At 41.6% G+C, this 21,564-nt stretch overlaps 1 protein-coding gene across 1 annotated transcript in view; it reads right to left on the bottom strand.

The window, feature by feature from the left end:
* Positions 1–21,564, bottom strand: part of usp43a (ubiquitin specific peptidase 43a) — a 112,191-nt gene that overhangs the window by 54,403 nt on the left and 36,224 nt on the right. The window contains exons 4-6 of the mRNA XM_026303761.2: positions 10,203–10,295; positions 6,695–6,830; positions 3,705–3,849 (exon numbers count right to left, since the gene is read on the bottom strand). Of these exons, the coding sequence (XP_026159546.1) occupies positions 3,705–3,849; positions 6,695–6,830; positions 10,203–10,295 (374 nt within the window). The remainder of the gene's footprint in view (positions 1–3,704; positions 3,850–6,694; positions 6,831–10,202; positions 10,296–21,564) is intronic.

Genomic DNA, 21,564 nt, shown 5'->3' with positions numbered 1-21,564 from the left:
CATTCCTCATGTCTGCAAATCACAGATTAAACATCCTCTATATAGCTGTAATATTTATGTCCATTTATCATCACCAATCTGTGTTATGATCAGCAGGTTATTGGGTCTGGGTTAATAATACTTATAAGAGACAATTACACAAATATGTCAAACAAACGGACGCCTCTTGGAGGAGGTGGAGATATTTTCAGACACTGGAGTATTGATAAACCACCAATAACAATGTTGTTACAACCTCTATTTTCATCCAGATTGACGACAAATTACCAAAACAGTCTTTGTCTACTGAAAAGTCAAATCTGTTAAAAATCAAAATGAAAATGCTTCAGACCATAAAAACACTATAATTACACTTGATGTAAATGTACTTAATGTGTTATATAGTCTAAATGCTGTTACAAATGAGCGTCCTCTTTACTGAAAAGAAATTATGCAGAAAACACTGCCATTAATCATGTTTTATCCCCACATTGCCACAGTGAGATCTCTGCAGTTATGAGTCTGTAAATCCATGTGCTACCCTTTATAAAACATGACATAAATTCCATTGAATGAAGTTATGACACCGTGTAATCTGGCCTGCTGTGATCTTATGAAATAATCCAAGGTAGGGACCATTCATCATGTTCATCAAATTGCTCACAAGAATGGAAGTCGCATTTGGCAGTGAGCACTTTACCGTGATTTATCATGAGTGTGTGTGTGTGTGTGTGTGTGTTGCATGGCCATATATTTATGAGACTCTCCAGTGTACAGTGAACAGATTCATTACCTATTTGACTTACTGTAAACAGTGCATATGTTTAAATGTATATCTGTTTATGCATTATGTCAGTTTACATTAACCTTAATGTGAATAAAAACATATTGTTTCAAAATAAATTGTCTAAATAAATTAGAAGCAGACATGAAGTCAAATCAAATTAGTAAAATTTGATTTGACTTCATGTCTGCTTCCTGTCTTAGTGCTGTGACACTGTAGTCACTGTGTGAGGTGACAATAGAAATGTCACCTGTTGAGAAAGTGAAGAGTCTTAATTTTTCATGAGCACTTTGAGCACAGAAGTGAATTATTGATGTCAGTCTTCTTCAGGAGTAACAAAAGCCACTGTAAAGGCTTCACTCAGCAGTAGGAAAGGGCTAACCACAGCTTAGGCAACCCACAGAGAAGACACACCTATTAATGACCTTGTACTCAGTGGCATTACGACTCAGGTGAATGAGGTTTTTCAAAAACAGGTCTCTAAGGGAAATTGACAAGATAGAACTTGAGCAATAAGAGACATCTATGACCCTGTTTCCCTCCTCAGGACGGTGGAATCACTGCTGGACAGCCGGAGCCAGTGGAAACTAACGCAATCATGAAAAAAAAAAAAAGCATTCACACATGCTGTTTAGTAATAAAAAACAATGACTTTGCAACTGCCTAAATGTTTAACTTCACAGCTTGACTGTTCTCCATCTACAGCAGGAGTACGATGCTTGCCCATACTTCATTAACCTGTAACCAGCTTGATACATTTCCTCATAAATCCCACTATTAATTAGACATGACAGTTTACATACAGAGTCTAGGCAAAAAAAATAAATAAATAAAAAATAAAAAACCTGATAAATGATAGCTAACATTTTCTTGGTGGTTAAACTGATGTTTTGATATAACTATGATAAGAAAATGATAAGGCCTGTACAGTGTGTGTAATGTAATACCCTGCTGTGCGAAGAATGCTCAAGAAGATGCACATTTATATTAAAGGGCTACTCCACCAATTTAGTACTGTACTTAAATAATGTCAGGATGCATGAATTTTACATTTGGATGAGTTCATAAAGCACCAAAAACACTGGATCCTACACTTTCCACAATGCAACTAATATCCTTTTTTTGGAAAACCTTTGCAACTTTCCACAACCAAATCACTACATCGTCAGTTTGTAACTAAGGCGATGTGTTATGAAACTAAACATACTGAATGGCCATGTCATTTACAGAGTGAAGAGCTCTAGAGAATATTCAGTCAACTAGTCTGCTTTAGAAAATATCTGAATGTTTGTGTGTCATTGCACTTGTTGTCACTCTCACATCAATTGCACAATCTGCACGGACAAAAAGGATTTTAAAGGGCAATGTTGATGCATCAGGCTGACTCTGATGTTCAGTGGTGTGAAAAAGTGTTCCCCCTTCATGATTTCTTATTTTTTTGCATGTTTGTTACACTTTAATGTTTCAGATCATCAAACAAATTTAAATATTAGTCAAAGATAACACAAGTAAACACATCATGCAGTTTTTAAATGAAGGTTTTTATTATTAAGGGAAAACAAAATCCAAAACTACATGGCCCTGTGTTAAAAAGTGTTTGCCCCCTAAACCTAATAACTGGTTGGGCCACCCTTAGCAGCAACAACTGCAATCAAGCGTTTGTGATTAATTACAATGAGTCTGTTACAGCACTGTGGAGGAATTTTGGCCCACACATCTTTGCAGAATTGGTGTAATTCATCCACATTGGAGGGTTTTTGAGCATGAACCACCTTTTTAAAGTCATGCTACAGCATCTCAATCGGATTCAGGTCAGGGCTTTGACTAGGCCACTCCAAAGTCTTCATTTTGTTTGTCTTCAGCCATTCAGAGGTGGACTTGCTGGTGTGTTTTGGATCATTGTCCTGCTGCAGAACCCAAGTTTGCTTCAGCTTGAGGTCACGAACAGATGACTGGACATTCTCCTTCAGGATTTTTTGGTAGACAGTAGAATTCATGGTTCCATTTATCACGGCAAGTCTTCCAGGTCCTGAAGCAGCAAAACAGCCCCAGACCATCACACTACCACCACCACATTTTACTGCTGGTATGATGTTCTTTTTCTGAAATGCAGTGTTACTTTTCCCAAAAGTCTTGGGGATCATCAAGATGTTTTCTGGCAAAACTGAGATGAGCCTCTATGTTGTTGCTCAGCAGCGGTTTTCGTCTTGGAACTCTGCCATGCAGACCATTTTTGGCAAACACTTTTTCACACAGGACCATGTAGTTTTGGATTTTGTTTTCCCTTAATAATAAAAACCTTCATTTAAAAACTGCATGATGTGTTTACTTGTGTTATCTTTGACTAATATTTAAATTTGTTTGATGATCTGAAACATTAAAGTGTGACAAACATGCAAAAAAATAAGAAATCAGGAAGGAGGCCAACACTTTTTCACATCACTATATGTGGAAAGAGAAAGAGCTCTTGAGTTGATGTTTAGTTCATGGAGGAAAAATAAAGAAAGAGCTGAAGGGAATATTTACATTTAATAGGTTGTGAGAAAATCACTAGTCATCTTACAGTTTCTGATAAATTAATTATTTGTAGGAGCTCATCCAGGTGAGACGTTACTCAAGTAAAACTTTTTTATTTCAGATGATGCAATGCACCAGTCTGGTTTTCAGATGCGGCATTTAATTGAATTTGTTTGGGAGCTATCATGCATAAAGAAACAAACTGAAAGAATCCAAACACTACAGATGGTGACATGCTCTTTAAGGAAAATGTCTTGTAGATAAGAGAGTAAATGGGAATCAGCTAATAACCTTGTTTGTCTTGAAGACAAGAGGATGACAGACTATGGCAAAAGTGGAAATGAGGAATAAGCAAAGCGGCGAAATTGGTGTGGGAAGTCAGTATCAGTGTCAGTAATAATGTACATCTTGCTGCCATGGATACCTGAGTGTGGCGCAGAACCTCCACGACTATAAAGGGGTGGAGCTTGGAAGGCGTAGACGACGTCACTATCAGCAATAGCCATTAGGTCGTCGTCATCTGAGAAGGAACGCTGGAAACCCACAGAGTACAACTCGGATAGAATGACCTGGAAAGAGGGTGACACACGTGGTGAACTTTTGTGCCTGAAGTTTCCTTGTACAGCTGATTGGTTTCTCTTTTTCCTATTTCTGTTTAAAGAATTCAACTGAAATGAAAATGAAAGAATAAAAAAAAAAATACCAGCATTGACCGTCTGGGCCACAATAACTAAGATATCTGACTCAGAAATAAACAAACGATAGATGTATGGCATGAAAGCTAATTTGCAGAGGAAATAAACCTAAACACATTTGTTATCAGCTCAGAGAAAATCAAAGCAAATCTTATACTGCTGCTTTAAATACAGAAATAAATCATATAAAAGATCTTGCAAAGAACAAGAACAGAATCAGAGACCAGAGCTCAGCAACTACAAGATGTCAAGAAAAAAAATGAACATCTGCAAAGGGAATTATATCATTGAAAAGTTTCTGTTTTAAATGTCTGAATATTTCATTTTTTAAAAATGTGTATTTCCTAATTTCCTGTTTCAGTCAAAATCTTAAGAGCCCTGACAATGAAACAGAGAGTGAGGAGATCCTAGTAATTCAAAAGACTGCTGCAATATTTTTTCTGTGCAAGTAGTTATTTAAGCAGCAGACAAGATTGTGTGTATTTTGTTTTGTTTCATGTCCCATATACTATGGCCACAGGTAGTAACCAGTTCTTACTGGCATCCAGATGTCTTGGTAAATTAATTTAACATGCCAAATTTGTGCACAAATCTTATTAAGATGCAGGTAACTGTAGCGACAGCACTTTTAAATTGTGTTACTTTACTACTGACACTGAGTTTAACTGAACACATGGAAAACTGATGATTTAAACTGTGGTATGTAACAATGATATCTTGATACAACTTTGTCCATTATTTGTATATTTGTCAGGAGGCACTTAACATACACACTAACACACACACTCATGTGCTCTTATCATAGTCAGATCAAATATACCTCAAAGAAACTGGACAACATGGAAGATCTGACCTCAGCTAAAAAGCATCAAGTGAACTCATAAGAGAGACTGAAGGTGATTTTGAGACTCACACTATTGTCTCCAAACTTTGAGGGGAAGCTAAAAGGAAGGTCAGAGAAACTGAGTCTGCTTTACTAGTGTAAAGTAAAGTAAACTACAAGTAACAAAGTGAAAATTACTGTCATGCTTCTTAGATTTGCCATTTGTATTTATGTTTTGTGCACTAACTCCACCTACAGTACCTCCACTACAGAGTTTTGGTAAGAAGCGATAAGCAGAAACAGAATCAATAAGAGTGATCAAAGTGAAAGCTTTCATACCATATCAAACACACCAAACTAACAGTAGAGGGTGTGAGCAGGTAATTAAGCACAGAGTGTACGCCCACACAGGGGCCTGAAAAGGTTCAATGACCCAAGTTAGAGAAAACACCAGTGTGGGTGGACCACAGGTGTAGGATATGCAACAGCTCATCAAGAAAACCTCACACTATGAAGTGAAATGAATTTTCTCCTCAGGAAACTAGAAATGTGTAAATAAACCTTATGCTAATAATTCATTAAGAAATTTGAACTGCACAACAATGCTAAATATTTTCTCCACTAAAAAATACACTGGTTAGCAGAGAGAGCCAAAAAGATGGCATAAAGACAGAGTGCATTATCCAGGTTTCATCTATTTGTCTCTCTACAGTCTGTTTTTGGGAACCTGTTTCCCACCAGTTTCCACTTTGTGTTTGCCACACATAGTATTTCAGAAGACACCTTTTTAGAGTTGTGATACAAAATTGGTTCTGACAGGTAGATTTTACATCTAACAATAGATATAGTGGAACATTGCACTCATGAATCATAAAAGAGTTTTATTGGACAATTCAGACTTTGGCTGCTGTCCACCAAAATTTAAAAAAATTGAGATCAAGTGTCCTTGGTCTTCCCCGGGTCCTCCTACCGGTGGGACATACCCAGAACACCTCCCCAGGGAGGCGCCCAGGAGGCATCCTGAACAGATGCCCGAGCCACCTCAGCTGACTCCTCTTGATGAGGAGGAGGAGCAGCGGCTCTACTCTGAGCTCCTCCCGGGTGACCGAGCTCCTCACCCTATCTCTAAGGGAGCGCCCGGCCATCCTGCAAAGGAAGCTCATTTCAGCCGCTTGTATCCGCGATCTTGTCCTTTCGGTCGAGACCCAAAGCTCATGACCATAGGTAGGTGAGAGTAGGAATGTAGACTGACCGGTAAATCGAGAGCTGAGCCGAAAGGCGAAGCTCCTTCTTCACCAGAACAGAAATCAATCTCTTTATTTTCTCCTCTTGGTGAGTAATGCAGCTAACTGTGCACGTGCATCCAGGTTTATTAATATACATATACAGAACTCTTACAGAAAATTCTTAGATTTATTTATTTTTTGTATTTTCCTTCCTTTTGCCCAGTCCATGAGAAAACATATAATTCACAGTTCAATGACACTCACTAGCATGCTTTATTTTTTTGCAGGACTCTAATACCCCGCACCACAAACACACAAACACACACCTTAGTACACATATAAACTCAACTTTAGTTTAAAGATTATAATTCATACAAGACTGCTACTCCTTCTAAATAAAACAGTATAAATACATGGCATTTTAATTTTGTTCACCGTCACACTAATGTAGTATTAGTATAGTGTTTTCAGATAAACAACACACTGTGGTCTCTCTTTGTTTAGAATAAGTATAAGCAATTTATATAATTAAATTAGCATGTAGGAGTTTGGGCGAATGGATTGTTTTAGTCTTAAACAGTTTAAAGTGGCTCTGGTTGTCACTATCATTTGTCGAGCAGCCAAACAAACTGTAGGAGGTAACTCTGGTACTCTGTGTGTCTTTGTATACCTGGTCTGGAGTGATTTTGCCCTCCTCTGCCACCATGGCTCTCAGGCAGGACATGGATCCAAAGAGAGGTACAGCCAGCCCCACCCGCAGATACCTCTGACCCTTTGTTCTGAACACCAGCGTTACACACATCGGCCTGTGGGAGAAACAGAGGGACGGGACGGTTAGTGTTAGTGTTTGTTCATGTAAGAAACACACACACGTGTCATGCACTTAACACTGCAGAAACATCTCAACCAAAAAACAACTCAACCCAAAAAAACAGAGAGATTAATGCAATTGTGCAACATTCTTGGATGGTGGGAGCTATGAAAATCATGTTGTCAGTTTGTTAGAGATGCATTGAGCTTAGCTCAGTAGTGATGTATTTCAGCTGCTAGACAGCAAAACAAACCATTCAATAAAACTGAGACTGAAATGCACTGTAGAGCTGTTCAGTGTCTATTAGGTTTGGGCAAAACCTTTCCTTGGACAATATTCATATACAAAATATAATTTCGTGAGCATAAATCATCTGATTTGTCTGTGTCTGATTTAATAGTAATTTGATTTATCTAACTTTTTCAGATGATGCCCGATAGTGTTTCATTTCTTGTGTGTATGCAGGTTTATGCGTGACTGGACATGCCAAGCAAAAACCAGCTCAATGGTGATGGCCCCGCAGGAAGCAGCTGTGTGCTGGGACATGTCTGATTTACAGCAATCTGAATGCATCCTGTTGGAGAGGCATAGATGCGAATGGTGGAGCGAAAGTAAGAAGATAAAATAAACACAGGACAGGATCTGTAACTAACGAGGGAGTGTGATGAAAAGATGAAAGAACATAAAAGGACAGTGCACAGGGGACAAAGTAAAAAACAGGGAGCATAAAGGAAAAGACAGTGCAAGGAGAGAGAATAAGGTCACTCCTTCTCATTTGGGATGAAGATGGTGTAATCGCTGACACCTCCACTTCCTGTTTTTCCATCATGCATTATTCAGGTAAATAATGTGTTAGCAGTGGGGAGGCTGACAGTGCAGGCGGCAGAGAATCTTAGCAGCTGTTTTGTTTACGTCGTAAGATGCTCCAAGATGAGTCTCAGAGATGTGAAATGAAACGGGATGAGAGGTGTGGGATGACACAGGAACAGGAAATAGAGATGTCATCCTAAAAGGCAGGGTTTTTGCAGCCTCCAAGCCCTGTGCTGGTTTAGCACGATAGTCTCAATTAAACAGCAACCTTTTGGATGTTCACACATGAGGCTCCAATAGATGCCAGAGTGAGGATCATGCTCAAAATGTTTAGAGATATATCGACCATATCAGTGTTTCTAAATATTTTAGATCAGTTACTACAAATTATGCAAACTTCACATCTCTGCCAGCCATTCTCCCGTGCTTGTTATTGTTGCTGCAATGTTTTCCTGCTTTACAGGAATCCATTTGTTCTAGTCTATTCCATGAGCATCAGTCTGAACTAGTGAAGACTTTGAACTTGCTTAGTCCCTCAGAGTAAAGAGTGTGGCGCTCATTCTCACTGTTGCATAGTAATGTAGGCTGATCTGTAAAGTCTGCCAGTACAGTGTGCTCAGATGCTGGTTGAAAACTCTGGCGTCGGAGATCTGGCTTTGTTAACTAAAGAGTCTGACGAATAAGTTGGTACTTGCTACATTCGACCAACATTAAACATTTAATACACCCATGGTTTTACCTGCGTTACATCCTAAAGTAAAATGTCAAATAAATTCCCAATGTTTTGAACAAAGACCAGTGTGTTTTGTCTTCTAAAACACCTACAAAATCAACATTATGATCTTTTGACATGCATAGTATGTTGAGAAGTCTGGTGGAGCTTTAACACAGTATGAGAATACTGCACCATAATTCTGACATTTTGTACTATATGTGACGATACAGACAAACCAATGTTAGATATACATGTTCCATAAAAATATCTAATGTAAACTTACACTCACACATTCAAAAAAAGGATTAAAGCAATGTATAAGATGTATTCAGTCTGCAGGCACTATTGTACTTTGGTACCAAGAGTCCTCATGAAGAAGACCACAGTAAAGGCTCAGTGAGGCCTACTGACCTAATTTGCATTAATGACCACTGACCAGTAACTAACAAGTATCTTGGCAAAATTTTAGGACTTACAAATAACAATCTTTGACATGAATGGTGCTGAGACTGTCTGTGCAAGGTTAGTCAGCTGCAAACATCCCTGCTTTCTCTCTCTCCCATATAGTGGCACTATCTGCAGCACCCAGACCTCAGTGCCACGCTGCCAGCCAGACCCTGCTGTGTCTCTGGGGCTTCCAGACTTATCAGACATTCTGCTGGGATACTGCTGCAGCAGGACGATGCAACGAGGCCTCTGTGTGTGTTCGTGTATGTGTGTATGTACTGGGTCAGTGTGGGGCCAGCAGTGACTCCACGCTGAACCTGAATGAATTTCCTTCTGTGTTGGGCCCAGGCAACTGCAGGGACAGACCACACACTGTCAGAAAACTCAGGCTGTAAATGTGAATTTGGAGCCGGTGTGGTGAAAGCCATACAGAGCGACTGTAGAGGAGCGGCGTCTGTGTGTTTGAAGATAGGATTTATTGAGCACTGACTGTAAGCAAATTGTGAAATTGGAAGCGACTGAAATTCAACTGATATTTTTTGTTTGTTATTTTCTTTCTGTTTATTACATGACTGGACACATGGCTAGTGAGAGAAAGGGGATAAAATGGGACAATATCAGCAATGGTCTGGTTACCCAGACCCACATTCAACTGAACTGAAAGACCCTGCACACTGAGAGGACTTATCAACAGCAATGATAAGCTCCTGGACAGGCCCAAGGTCCTCAGAAAAGATCTAATTATGCAAAACAGCTGAAATTGAGTGTACCATTGGTCTGTAAGCTTTTTAATTGGGATCAATAAGGGCTTGAAAAGTATACCAGAGTCACAAAGTCTCCTCTCTAACTAAATATGGACATTTTCTGGCTCACTATTTTCATCTCTATTGTTAAAATAGAAAAAAACATCCTCTCTTTCCTGCGCTCTCTGTCTGTCTCTTCATATGTCAAAGTCATACTGTCTTACAGCAGGACCTTGCTGACATGCAGCTTCTGGAGCAGGTAAAAATGGAAACAACACAAAAAGTGTTTGGTCAGGGACTTTTGATGGTACACATTTATCACTCTAACGTGACCCCAGTGTCTAGCTGCTGGAATATATATGTTTGTGAGATTTGTTAGATTTCTTTTAGAAATGTGTGCTTTTACAGTAGGACTGATATCTTTTCTACTTATTCACTAATGCGAATCTTTTTAAAATGGTATCTGTATAACTGATATCAGACGACAATATCATACGTCCAGCACTGACACAATAACCCAGACCATGGTACAATAGACACAACACAAACTGTATATTCTCAGACAAAAATCTAAAATAAAAACAGTCTAATAAAGCATTACTAATATTTTAAAATTCTGTGAACACCATTTGTCGTGTGTGCTGTACATCACCTGGTTTGTCGTAGTGGGATTGGTAGCGAGATACATAAAAACGGGTCGAAGGTGTTGCTCTGCTTAAGGCAATGAGGGCACGTCAGAGAGGACCTGAAACCAGAAAGAGCATTTTTTAAAATACATTTTGCCACATATGACCTCAGCCCATCATATACTCTGGGTTTATACAGTCTTGAAAGAAATATTACATATTATTACTACTTCAGGTATTACTTTATGAAGTTGCATTAGAAGAGCCATGGGAGAAGAAAGCTCCTCTAACATTACATGAATTCATATACAGTGTTGAACAGACGGATGGACAGAAACAAACAAAATCCCAAAGTCCTTCTAGGTATGGAATACTTTTGTTAGGCAGGTGAGATGCTTCAGTGAGCATCCCAACATACCTACCTGGGAGGAGAAGATGAAGGAGAACTATGGAGACAGAAGAAAGGAGAGAGGAAAGGTAAGAGATGAAAGGTGGAGGGGGTATTTAAATAGAGACAGTGATAAAGAGATAGGTGTAAGCTTGGAAAAAAGGCACAAATATGGCTTGAGACTAACAGGAAGGACAGCAGATACAGCAGGACAGCAGGTTGGAAAGGCAGAGGAAACAAAAGCAAAGAGAGAGCAAAGAGACAGAGATGAAGAGAAAGGCAACAAAGTGTAGGGCTCAGTGGGAGGACAGATTAAAAATGAACAGACATTTGGCAGCAGGGCAGTTGAGTTGACAAAAACTAGAAAGCAAAGCTAAGAGAGAAAAGACACAGACAGAACACGTCAAGGTTTTTGAGCCAGCAAGAGGAAAGATGATCAACCTGTGGGTGACTACAGTATCAGCAAGAATCTGCAGCCAGAGAATGTTTTCAAAGGCAGATAGCACTCAGTGACCTGTTGTTAACTTAGAAAGACTGCTAGAAAAAAAAACATGTTTCAACTTTTTAGAAAATATGCTTACTTTCTTTCTTGCAGTGAGTTAAATTAATAGATTAGTGCTGCTCTCATGTATGTTCATTCAGTGTGAAGCTACAGCCTGAAGCCTCAGTTAATATGGGTGTAGTGTCAAGACTGAGAATGCAGGAGAACAGGTATCCTGCCTCTTTCCCAAGGTCATAAAACCCACCAATCAGCACATTGTTTGTTGAATTCATATAAAACAGAAAAAAAAAGTAAGTGTAAAAATTAAAATGTGTTTTTACAAGTTTGTTCTGACCAGAAATACACATATACATTTCCAGGTACTGCACAGCTGTGATATCTCAGAATGAGTCAAGTAACGTGTACGTGTGTGTGTGTCCTGGTCTCAAAGGTCTCAAAGTCCTCACCATGTTTTCATTACAAATATTACCAGGAATCCTTACAAGGATTGTGTGATGGAAATAAGCAATGTCCTGACATCAACATACTGTTGTGATGAATAATCAAATATAATGAAATTTCACACAACTCTACATTACGTGTCCAGTCGTACAAGAAGGCCTCCCTGTCTGGTGCTGCTTTTACCTTAAACTAGAACCAAAATAGTCTCAAAACACCATGTTCAGTGTGCAGTCATTTTGAAATCTTAGCCAATATTAAAGCACTTATCTAACCTTTACACTTTCTGTTTAAGCAGACATGGCTGAGTTACCCATTTGTCTCTATCAGAGGTAAATATGTTATACTTTATAGGTGTAAACAAGCTTTAAAAATCAGGCACAGCATTTTTTTAAACTGTGGTCATTCATCATTAGTTTGCTTAGTTATAGAAATGTTTACATTTTAAAAAGTGGATATAGATTATAAATTGATGAATACTGTTTGTTGTATAATAGTTTTAATGGGCCTCGTGTGGTGTACAGAAAGTCTTTAAGCAGTTTTGAAAACTATGGTGATTTTTGTTTTTGTTGTGGTTGCTTAACTCTTGATGCAAAATGATTGTAGTGTTAGTCCGTAATGCTTTCCTCTCAATGTCTGCTTTTAGAGTGTGTGCATATACATGTGTGCATGTTGGCAGATGTTTGTTTCATCTGTCTGTGTCTCACTATCCTGCCTGCCAACTGAACTGTATCCAAGTTTGTGAAGATACAAACTTGTCAAATGTACAAATATGCTGGAAATAATACAACAGTTTTCAAACTCCACATTTATTTGCTGTCAGTGTTCAGCCCAGCGTGCCATGGCAGTCAGTCACAGGCTCACTAATGATGCCAGTTTGTTCTCAGTGAAGCAGACTGACAGCCTGTATTCACTCTATATATATATATATGTGTGTGTGTGTGTGTGTGTGTGTGGACACACACATTGCAATGCACCCGGAATTCTGCATTTTACACTGACATTCACATGTGCGCGCAGAAACACCCACGCACACAAACATCACTTTTGAAGAAGTTGACAGTGTTTCCAGTCTGGTGGAAAATATTAGATAAGTATTCCTGCTATTGCGTGTGTATAATACAACCACAGGGGGGCACAATCCAGTATCTTCATGTGCCAGTCCCAGGTCCGGGTAAATGCAGAGGGTTGTGTCAGGAAGGGCGTCCGATGTAAAATTTAAGCCAGATCAAATTATTTCCAAGTACCTGCACGGTTAACAACGACCGCCAGTGCTGCTGTTGACCTACAGGGTGCCAGTGGAAATTGGACGACTGTTGGTTGAAGAAGGAGAGGAGGAAGGTGTGTTCATGGGCAAAGAGAGAAGAGGAAGGGAAGGAGTGTAGGACTTAGAGTAGGGACTTTGAATGTAGGGACTTTGTCAGGGAAAACTAGAGAGTTGGCTGATATGATGGAGAGAAGAAAGGTGGATATCTTGTGTGTTCAGGAGACCAGGTGGAAAGGTTGCAAGGCCTATAGATTAGGAGCAGGATTCAGACTGTGTGGATGGAAAGAGGACTTATCCTGAAGGAGGATTTTGCTAGGAATGTCCTGGAGGTGAAGAGAGTGTCAGATAGGGTGATGAGTCTGAAGCTGGAAGTTGAAGGTGTGATGTTGAATGTTGTCAGTGGTTATGCCCCACAGGTAGGATGTGAGTTAGAAGAGAAGGAGAAATTCTGGAGGGAGATGGATGAGGTGATTCAGGGTATCGATAGTGGTGAGCGAGTGGTGAATGGGGCAGACTTCAACGGACATGTTGGTGAGGGAAACAGAGGTGATGAGGAAGTGATGGGCAAGTTTGGTATGCAGGACAGGAATGCAGAAGGACAGATGGTGGTAGACTTCTCAAAAAGGATGGAAATGGCTGTAGTCAACACATTTTTCCAGAAAAGGGAGGAGCATAGGGCGACATGTAAGAGTGATTGCAAAGTAGTGGTTGGGGAGAGTGTAGCCAGACAGCATAGGATGGTGGTGTGTAGGATGACTCTGGTGGTGAGGAAGATGAAGAGGACAAGGGCAGAGCAGAGGACCAAGTGGTGGAAGTTGCAAAAGGAAGAGTGTTTTGTGGCTTTCAGGGAGGAGCTGAAACAGGCTCTGGGAGGTCAGGAGGTTCTTCCAGATGACTGGACAGCTACAGCTAAAGTGATCAGGGAGACAGGTAGGAGGGTACTTGGTGTGTCACCTGGAAAGAGGAAAGCAGATAAGGAGACTTGGTGGTGGAATGAGGAAGTTCAGGAGTGTGTTAAGAGGAAAAGGTTAGCTAAGAAGAAGTGGGACACTGAGAGGACAGAAGAGAACAGACAGGAGTACAGGGAGATGCAGCGTAAGGTGAAGGTAGAGGTGGCAAAGGTCAAACAAAGGGCGTATGAGGATTTGTATGATAGGTTGGACACTAAGGAGGGAGAGGTGGATTTGTACAGGTTGGCGAGGCAGAGAGACAGAGATGCGAAGGATGTGCAGCAGGTTAGGGTGATCAAGGACAGGGATGGAAATGTGTTGACAGGTGCCACAAGTGTGATGGAAAGATGGAAGGAATACTTTGAAGAGTTTCAGTTTACTCCAGATACCTAAAGCTACACCTTCCCAAACACACACATGCACAACACAATGGCAGCTGCTCTTATTTATCATAAAGAGAGTTGAGCTACTCAGCATCCCCCTGTTCTGCTTGGAGCTAAATAAATAACACTCCACCAGCAGCATCTCTAAACACTATGCAGTATCACATTGCCTGATTAGGAATTTTTCATGCAGTTATTTTCAATTGAGGAGCTTTGCAGCACAATGCAGGGGATGAGGCAATGTATGTAGCACAAACCAGGTCGAGAGATATTGGCATTTGAAACATAAAAAAGATGCGTGATTTATCAAGTTATGGTGTTAGGGATGAGCTGATGTTGTCAAAGTTGCAGGGTTTGCTATAACCTGAAGTTAAAGATTGCTCCCACATAAATGTATTGGTATATTCTTACAGTCTATAAAAATTCAGCTGACAAAGCTAAATCTGAGGGGATGGTTATTTCAGTGTAGTTCTCAGTTCAGTGCAGTTTTGCAGTAGATTTTTGCTAGTACTCTCCAGTTAAAGGTACTGGGGACCGGGGACCGGAGACAGAGGAGGCTGGAGACCGGGGACAGAGGAGGCTGGGGACCGGGGACCGGGGACAGAGGAGGCTGGAGACCGGGGACCGGGGACAGAGGAGGCTGGAGACCTGGGACCGGGGACAGAGGAGGCTGGAGACCGGGGACCGGGGACAGAGGAGGCTGGAGACCGGGGACAGGGGAGACTGGAGACTGTGGAGAGGCAGCAGCTACGGTGGCGGTGGTTCCGGAGACCGCGGCCACGGCGGTAGAGACTGCGGAGGTGGAGGCTCAGGGGACCGCGGCAGCGGCAGCTGCGGAGGCGGTGGTTCCGGAGACCGCGGCAGCGGCGGAGGCGGTGGTTCCGGGGACCGCGGCAGCTGCAGAAGCGGTGGTTCCGAGGACCGCGGCAGCGGTGGTTCCGGGGGCCGCGGCGATGGCAGCTGCGGAGGCGGTGGTTCCGGGGACCGCGGCAGCGGCGGTGGCAGCTGCGGAGGCGGCGACTCTAGAGGCTCTGGGAACGCTGGAGGCAACTCTGGGAACGCTGGAGAGGCCCTGGCCCGGACGACTGGAGAAACTCTGGCTCGGACTGCACCTGCTGCAGCGGCGGTGGTTCCAGAGGCAGCTCCAGAGGTGGCGGTTCCGGAGACCGAGGCAGCGGAAGTTGTAGCTGCGGAGACGGCGGCTCTGGAGACCACGGCGATGGCTCCGTGAGCTGCGGTAGAGGTAGCTCTGGCTTGGGCTGCGGTAGAGGTAGCTCTGGCTCGGGCTGCGGCAGAGGTAGCTCTGGCTCGGGCTGCGGTAGAGGAAGCTCTGGCTCGGGCTGCTGAGGAAGCTCCGGGAACATAGAGGGCACGAGGGGGTCCGGGAGATCAGAGGGAAGGACAGAATCCAAGATGAGCTGCTTGGGGAGCTGTGGCGGCTGCCGCGGCGGCAGCTCGAGGTACGCTGGCAGGTGAGGCGGCCGTGACAAGGGAGGCGACCGGGGAGAGGGAGACAGCCGTGGCCATGACTCGGGAGGCTCCGTAGGCTCGGGCGGGTGCTGCTGCTGCTGGACTGGCGGCAGCGTAGGTGGGCCTGGGAGCGGAGGCGGGTTCGGCAGCTCGGAAAGCAGAGGCGGGTCCGGCAGCCCGGGAAGCAGAGGCGGGTCCGGCAGTTCTGGAAGCAGAGGCGGGTCCGGCAGCCCTGGGAGCAGAGGCGGCTGCTTCTTCGGGGGTACTGGAGACTGAGGGGCTGAAGGCGCCGGTGGCTGAAGGACCGAGGGTGCCGGTGGCTGAGGGACTGAAGGGGCGCCTCGCAGTCGACGTCGAGGCGCCGGGAAAGGCTGGCAAGGAGCCTCGGTGCGTGTGGCTTGGTTGCGGTGCCGGGGAAGCTGCCGCTGAGGCGGCCGGGGAAGCAGCTGGCGATTTGGGCATCGGCGCTGGAGACGGCGACCGGCGAGAAGGTACTGGAGAGGCAGAGGGTCGAAAAACTGGCCACAGGAATAAGGTGAGGGACTCACACACCTTCCAAACCTCCTCCACAGGTGTATTCTGTACACAGCATTTCTCGATTACCGCCAAAACCATGGCCAGGTGGCTGTATGCCCGTCCCATCACCTTCCTCGAGAGCCGGCAGGCTGAGTCGGCTACATTCCTAGCCAGGTGTAGGCACTGTTCGTAAACCTCCTGATAACTGTGGGCTTCCCGAACACCACCCGACAGGAGCAGGAACAGGCAGGAGAGGAGCCGATCCTGGTCCGTTGATTCGGCTGGGTCAGTTTGAGGTGGAGAGAGCGGTGGAAAAGAGCAAGGGAAGGACCGGGGAGAATCAGGCTGGGAAAAATGTCCGGGGTTACTCCTTCTTCCATTTCGGTTTAGGTTCTGATCCTCTGTGACGGACACCATCGGAGATGGGAACAAGGAACATGTTAAATGTCTTTATTTCGATACTCACAGAAATCAAGAAACAAGGGAACAGGTACGGTGTGTCCAAGGGAATGTCACTGGGATCAGACAGTGAGTAGGAGTGAGGGAAGTCCATATATACTGGAGGGAGAGTGCGGACGAGGTGCAGGTGAGTAACTAGGGAACAGGTGAGACGGATTGTGGTGATTGCCAGGGGAAAAGTCGGGCAGGATCTTAACAGGTACACTGTGCAAAATGTGAAAGATTTTGAGGCATCACTTTTATAACAACAAATCCAGTGTTTGGTTTGTCCCCTCTGGGCTACTGTAGAAACATGGAGGCACAACTATGCCTCTCCGTGAAAGGAGACCCGCTCCCTATATAGATTTAAAGGCTCATTTTAAGATTAAGAAAATTCCCCTTTTGGTATTTTCTGGTGATTATAGAGTAATGACAACATATTTATGAATATTATATTCCATTTTTGTTAATAGACTGCTTTGAATATTACACATTGGAGCTTTAAAACTGACTGACAATAACATTTTGACACTGAGGTGGTGAAATAAAGGATAGGTTTGTACCAGGTGTATATGGTTCAATCAATTTAAAATATAAATGTAAACAAATATAAATCTATACAATGTGCAGCGAAGTCTTAAATACTAAGAAGGGATGGGCTTACAGTGTTAAGTTCATCTGTTCCCGTTTTTACTTTACTAATTATTTGCAGTCCCACAGCCTCCAGACATAAGTGTAGAAACTGACTGTAGAGTCTTGACCTTATTTAAGGTGTAAACCAGTGATGGATTTACAAACAACTAGACAAGCAACTAGTTTGTTGCTGTTAAATAAAAGCTGTGTCAAATATAACATACATGCTACAAATAAAAAAAAAAAAAAAGCTTATTTTTTTAAAGAAAATTTACTTTGGTTTTACTTCTTAAAAATATCTTTATCTTTACAGGGGCACTGTAACAAACATGTTATGTTTAATGACTCCCCGCATTCAAATGCTTTATATAAATGTGTTTACTATATTGATATTTACTATATATCCCATGTGCATCACGGCACTTGGGCCCCATCAATATTTTATTGCCAACAACTCAAGTTACACTTGTGTTTGACATGTTAAATGTCTGCTGTAGGAAAATAGGCAATGTTAAAAAAATAAGAACTAAATTAAGAATCTGTAGAAGCTCTATATCTATAATATCTATCTAGACAAGAATGTAGTCTAAAGTATAGTATGCTTATGATTAGGAGACAAAATTTATGTGACTGACTGACTTAGTTCTCTTAGTTTTAGTCCTTTACTGTGCCACCTATACTCATATGACATATTCAGAGGTGCATTATATGTCAGCTCCCTATCGCTCAGTGCTCCTCCTGGGACTGGAAAACAGAGAGAGCTCAGAAAGTTCAATTTTTTCTGTCTGCCTGTCAGTCAGTTATGCGTCACTGGCTGTGGATTGGAGGGCACTCATCTCTCTTTATCAGAAAGTACAAGTAGAGACCTCCTGTCAGGGGAAATTAACTCAGCTAAAGGGGCCGCTGAAACTCACATACACAAATGTGCTAAACCTTATATACACTCACTTTCCTTCTCACTGTCGCTTTGGTAAGTATTAACACTAAGGTTTGGAGACAATTTCGCATCGCCCATTCTCAATGTCACTTTCACATAAACAAGTTTCCACATTCCTGGTTAACAGTCATTCTGTTGACTAAAGAACATGAGATACCTGGGGACACATGACTGTACTTTTCCAGGTGTCAACAGTGAAAACATAAGAAATTAATTACATTTTGATATCAATTTTGATCACTAAAACTATGTAATTGAGAAAAAAATTATTATTACATTTTTATTTTATTTTGGACTGCATTCTTAATGACTTTCGCCCCTTCGGAAGCCCGAGGTCTCTCAGCCTATACTGTCGGCTAAAACAAGTCGCGTATGTGGTTTCTGGTGGCATTTAAAAATCAGCGTGAGTGAAGATAGCGGAAAGAGAGCAGCCACAGAAGTCTTTGGTCAACAAAAGTGATAGAAGCAATTCTGTTGTTTGGGAACAGTTTGGATTTGAAGAAGCGGATGTAGATCAAAAACATTATGTGGAAAGATTTACTACGCGGTGCACCGCTATTGATACATTTGAATATATTTTATATTATTATTTTAAGAAGAATTCATTGTTTTGTTCAATAAATGCAACATATTTCTAAAGTCAATGCGTAATCATATAAAATAATTGTGATTTCAGTAATGACCAAAATAATCATGATATGATTTTTTCCATAATTGATCAGCCCTACTGATATACCATAGAAAGTGTAGCTAACCAGCAGGAAAAGCAACATTTTGAAGCAGTTGGCTGGATTCATACATGTTAAGTGATCCCAGTCTCTTTTATTCACTCCCATTGACTAGTTTAACTGCCTTATCACTTGTTGGCGTCCTGTGCTGGGAGAGATATTCATTTAATTGCACAATGTTCTGGCCTTTAAAGATGGAGCAATGAAAAACATCATGAAATACTAATGGACCAAATAAAATAATAAAATTATTCCCACTGTATGTAATAAGGGACATCTCGGTCTATTCCAGGCACTGCTGAAGGCTTTTTAGATTGATCAGTATAGCGTGTGTAGAGCAAGATCTACTTCAGCATCTTTGTTTGTTGGGTCTGCCAGCTGTCATTAGTGCCCCACTGTGCTCAGGTAAAAACACTGGAACCACATAATGTTGTGCTGGAGTGAACCACACAATCCACAGTTCCAGTCAATAATGGTGTCAGCATGAAGCACTAAACTCTGAGTAAAGTCACTATAGGTAGAAAAGAATGAATAAAAAGATCGTGTAGGTACTGTAGGATACTTCTAAATGTGTAATAACACAGCTTTAATGGTATTTTCTGATTTGACTAGTTTCCTTAATTTTCACTGTTTTATATTGTGGGACAAAGGCACCATTAGCACCACATGCACAGTTAAGGACTAGCATTCATTTGTTGTTGAAGCTTGTTTGTTGTTTGTTGAAGCTACAACATAGTCAGAACAGATTTAATATAAAACATGCAACTGGCCCACACAGAACTGCATTACATTTTTGATAGTCAGGATACAAACATATGTGAAGTAGTAACAGATGTGATCCAGAGACAGAAAACAGGTTAGTTTAACTTCTTTACTTTTTAAATTAGAAAACATTTGGTCACATGCTTGTGTAACCTTTACAGAAGTCACTGCTGCACATGATTAATGAGTTTATAGCTCCTGTACATTCCCCTCTCTGGGGAGGAAGGGTGAGGAAATGGGAGTTTTTTTCCCTTTATGTTCACTGTATCACTGTATCTCTGCATATGCATAGTTTAAACAATACTCAACTGCTTCCAGTAAAACAATCTGCTTTTTCCTCATCTATTACAGACCAGTTTCTGAGAAGCAAGACAATTTTCAGTGTTACTATAGTACATAATATCATATGATGTAGATAACTATTGTAAAACAGCTCCATGTTATGGTGTCACACAGCTTTTTTTTCATTATAACTTTTGTGAAGAATTTCAACACACACATATTATATCCATCTTTTTACAGCACGTTACCCTAAACAGGCTTACAATATCTGCTTTTTTTTATAGTAACTTACAGTTGCCTAAAAATGTACCATAATGTGTCATACAACAATAACCTGCTGCAACTGCAGCTTCCAGTATTTTACTCCTCTACTGGTTTTCTTAAGGAGGATGCACACACAGTATAGTGTATCATTGCTCGAAGATTTCTAGACTGTGCTCAGCCTGCTGTTCAAGCTGTCCCTGCATTACAGCTGCACAGTCGATCTAATAAAAAAAACCTTATGCAGCCTCATTCTTACATGACAAAAAAAATGCATTAGCAGAGACTTACACTTTATCCACCCACATGTAAGTTCCATTAAAAGAAAATAGAAAGACTGCATTGCACACACAATGAGCTTCTTAAGCAGAAGAAACAAATCCAAACACATGAGATAAAAAGCAGTAAAGTTCATTTTAAATCAGCCAGTGCAGAAGCAACTGTATACTGAGACCTGCCAGTGTGCCGAGCTGTAAATTACTATATAACAAGGAGTGAGGTGGCAAATAACCTTGTGCAGATGACTCAGGTTTGCAAAACAAACAAGAAAAATCAGATGAAAGAGTTACTTCCATTTGATAATGCCCTGCACTACCTGGCCAGAGCCCACTTCAAACAATGATATTAATAATAGTGGGTATCAGTGGGATGGAGAGTGGTGAGTGAGGCTGGGCTTGAAGAAAGCACTGTGGGTGATGACAGCGTTAAAATCAAAGTAAGGAAGGTCAAAATATGGCTAGAGTGACTGACTAATACATGAATCTCTGAGAAGTCAGTGTGAGCAAGTCCCAACTTCAGTGCATCATTTGGAAAAAGTGCAGACAATCTTCAAAAATAAGAGAAAACTTGCACTCTGTTATGAAGATTTAAGTCCTCAAAGAATCTAGTATATAAATATATGACTGACAGAGAGAGCGTCTCATACTTGACAGATTTCTATTGCTTTGTTGCATAAGTAGGCCCTAAAAGGTTTTGCGCTTTGCTTTGTGAAATGTTAATTGTTTACAGCTCTCGGTTCAACATTTCTGGGTCTTAGAAAAACTATGTGATTTGTTTGCTTCTATGTATTTTTCCATTTACTTTGTTTTAGCAGACCTCTAAAACTGAATATGGAGCATTTATGATACAAACTGTATAATGTCCCAAACATTTGCACACCATAACCACATCTAAATAAAAGCCATAGAAAAAAAAAAACGTCCTAGTAACCATCCTCAACTATCTTGTTTGTCTAGATGGAGAGAGAGGCTGAGGCTTTCCGCACATCTCCCAGGTCATTAAAAATAGACGCCACAAACTGTTTGAGAGTGACAGACGGAGGAGGGAGCCTTTGACAAAGACTCATTTAAACGCTGTGGCACAACGGAGTGACTTGAACACCAACTCCCACATCGGCAGCTCAAACCACAAGACAGCCCTGGCTCTAATCGCAA

Source organism: Mastacembelus armatus, chromosome 1 (genome assembly GCF_900324485.2).
Source record: "Mastacembelus armatus chromosome 1, fMasArm1.2, whole genome shotgun sequence".
Taxonomy (NCBI): Eukaryota; Metazoa; Chordata; class Actinopteri; order Synbranchiformes; family Mastacembelidae; genus Mastacembelus; species Mastacembelus armatus.
Note: the sequence above shows the minus strand (reverse complement) of the source record. Positions and strands in the feature narration are given on the sequence as shown.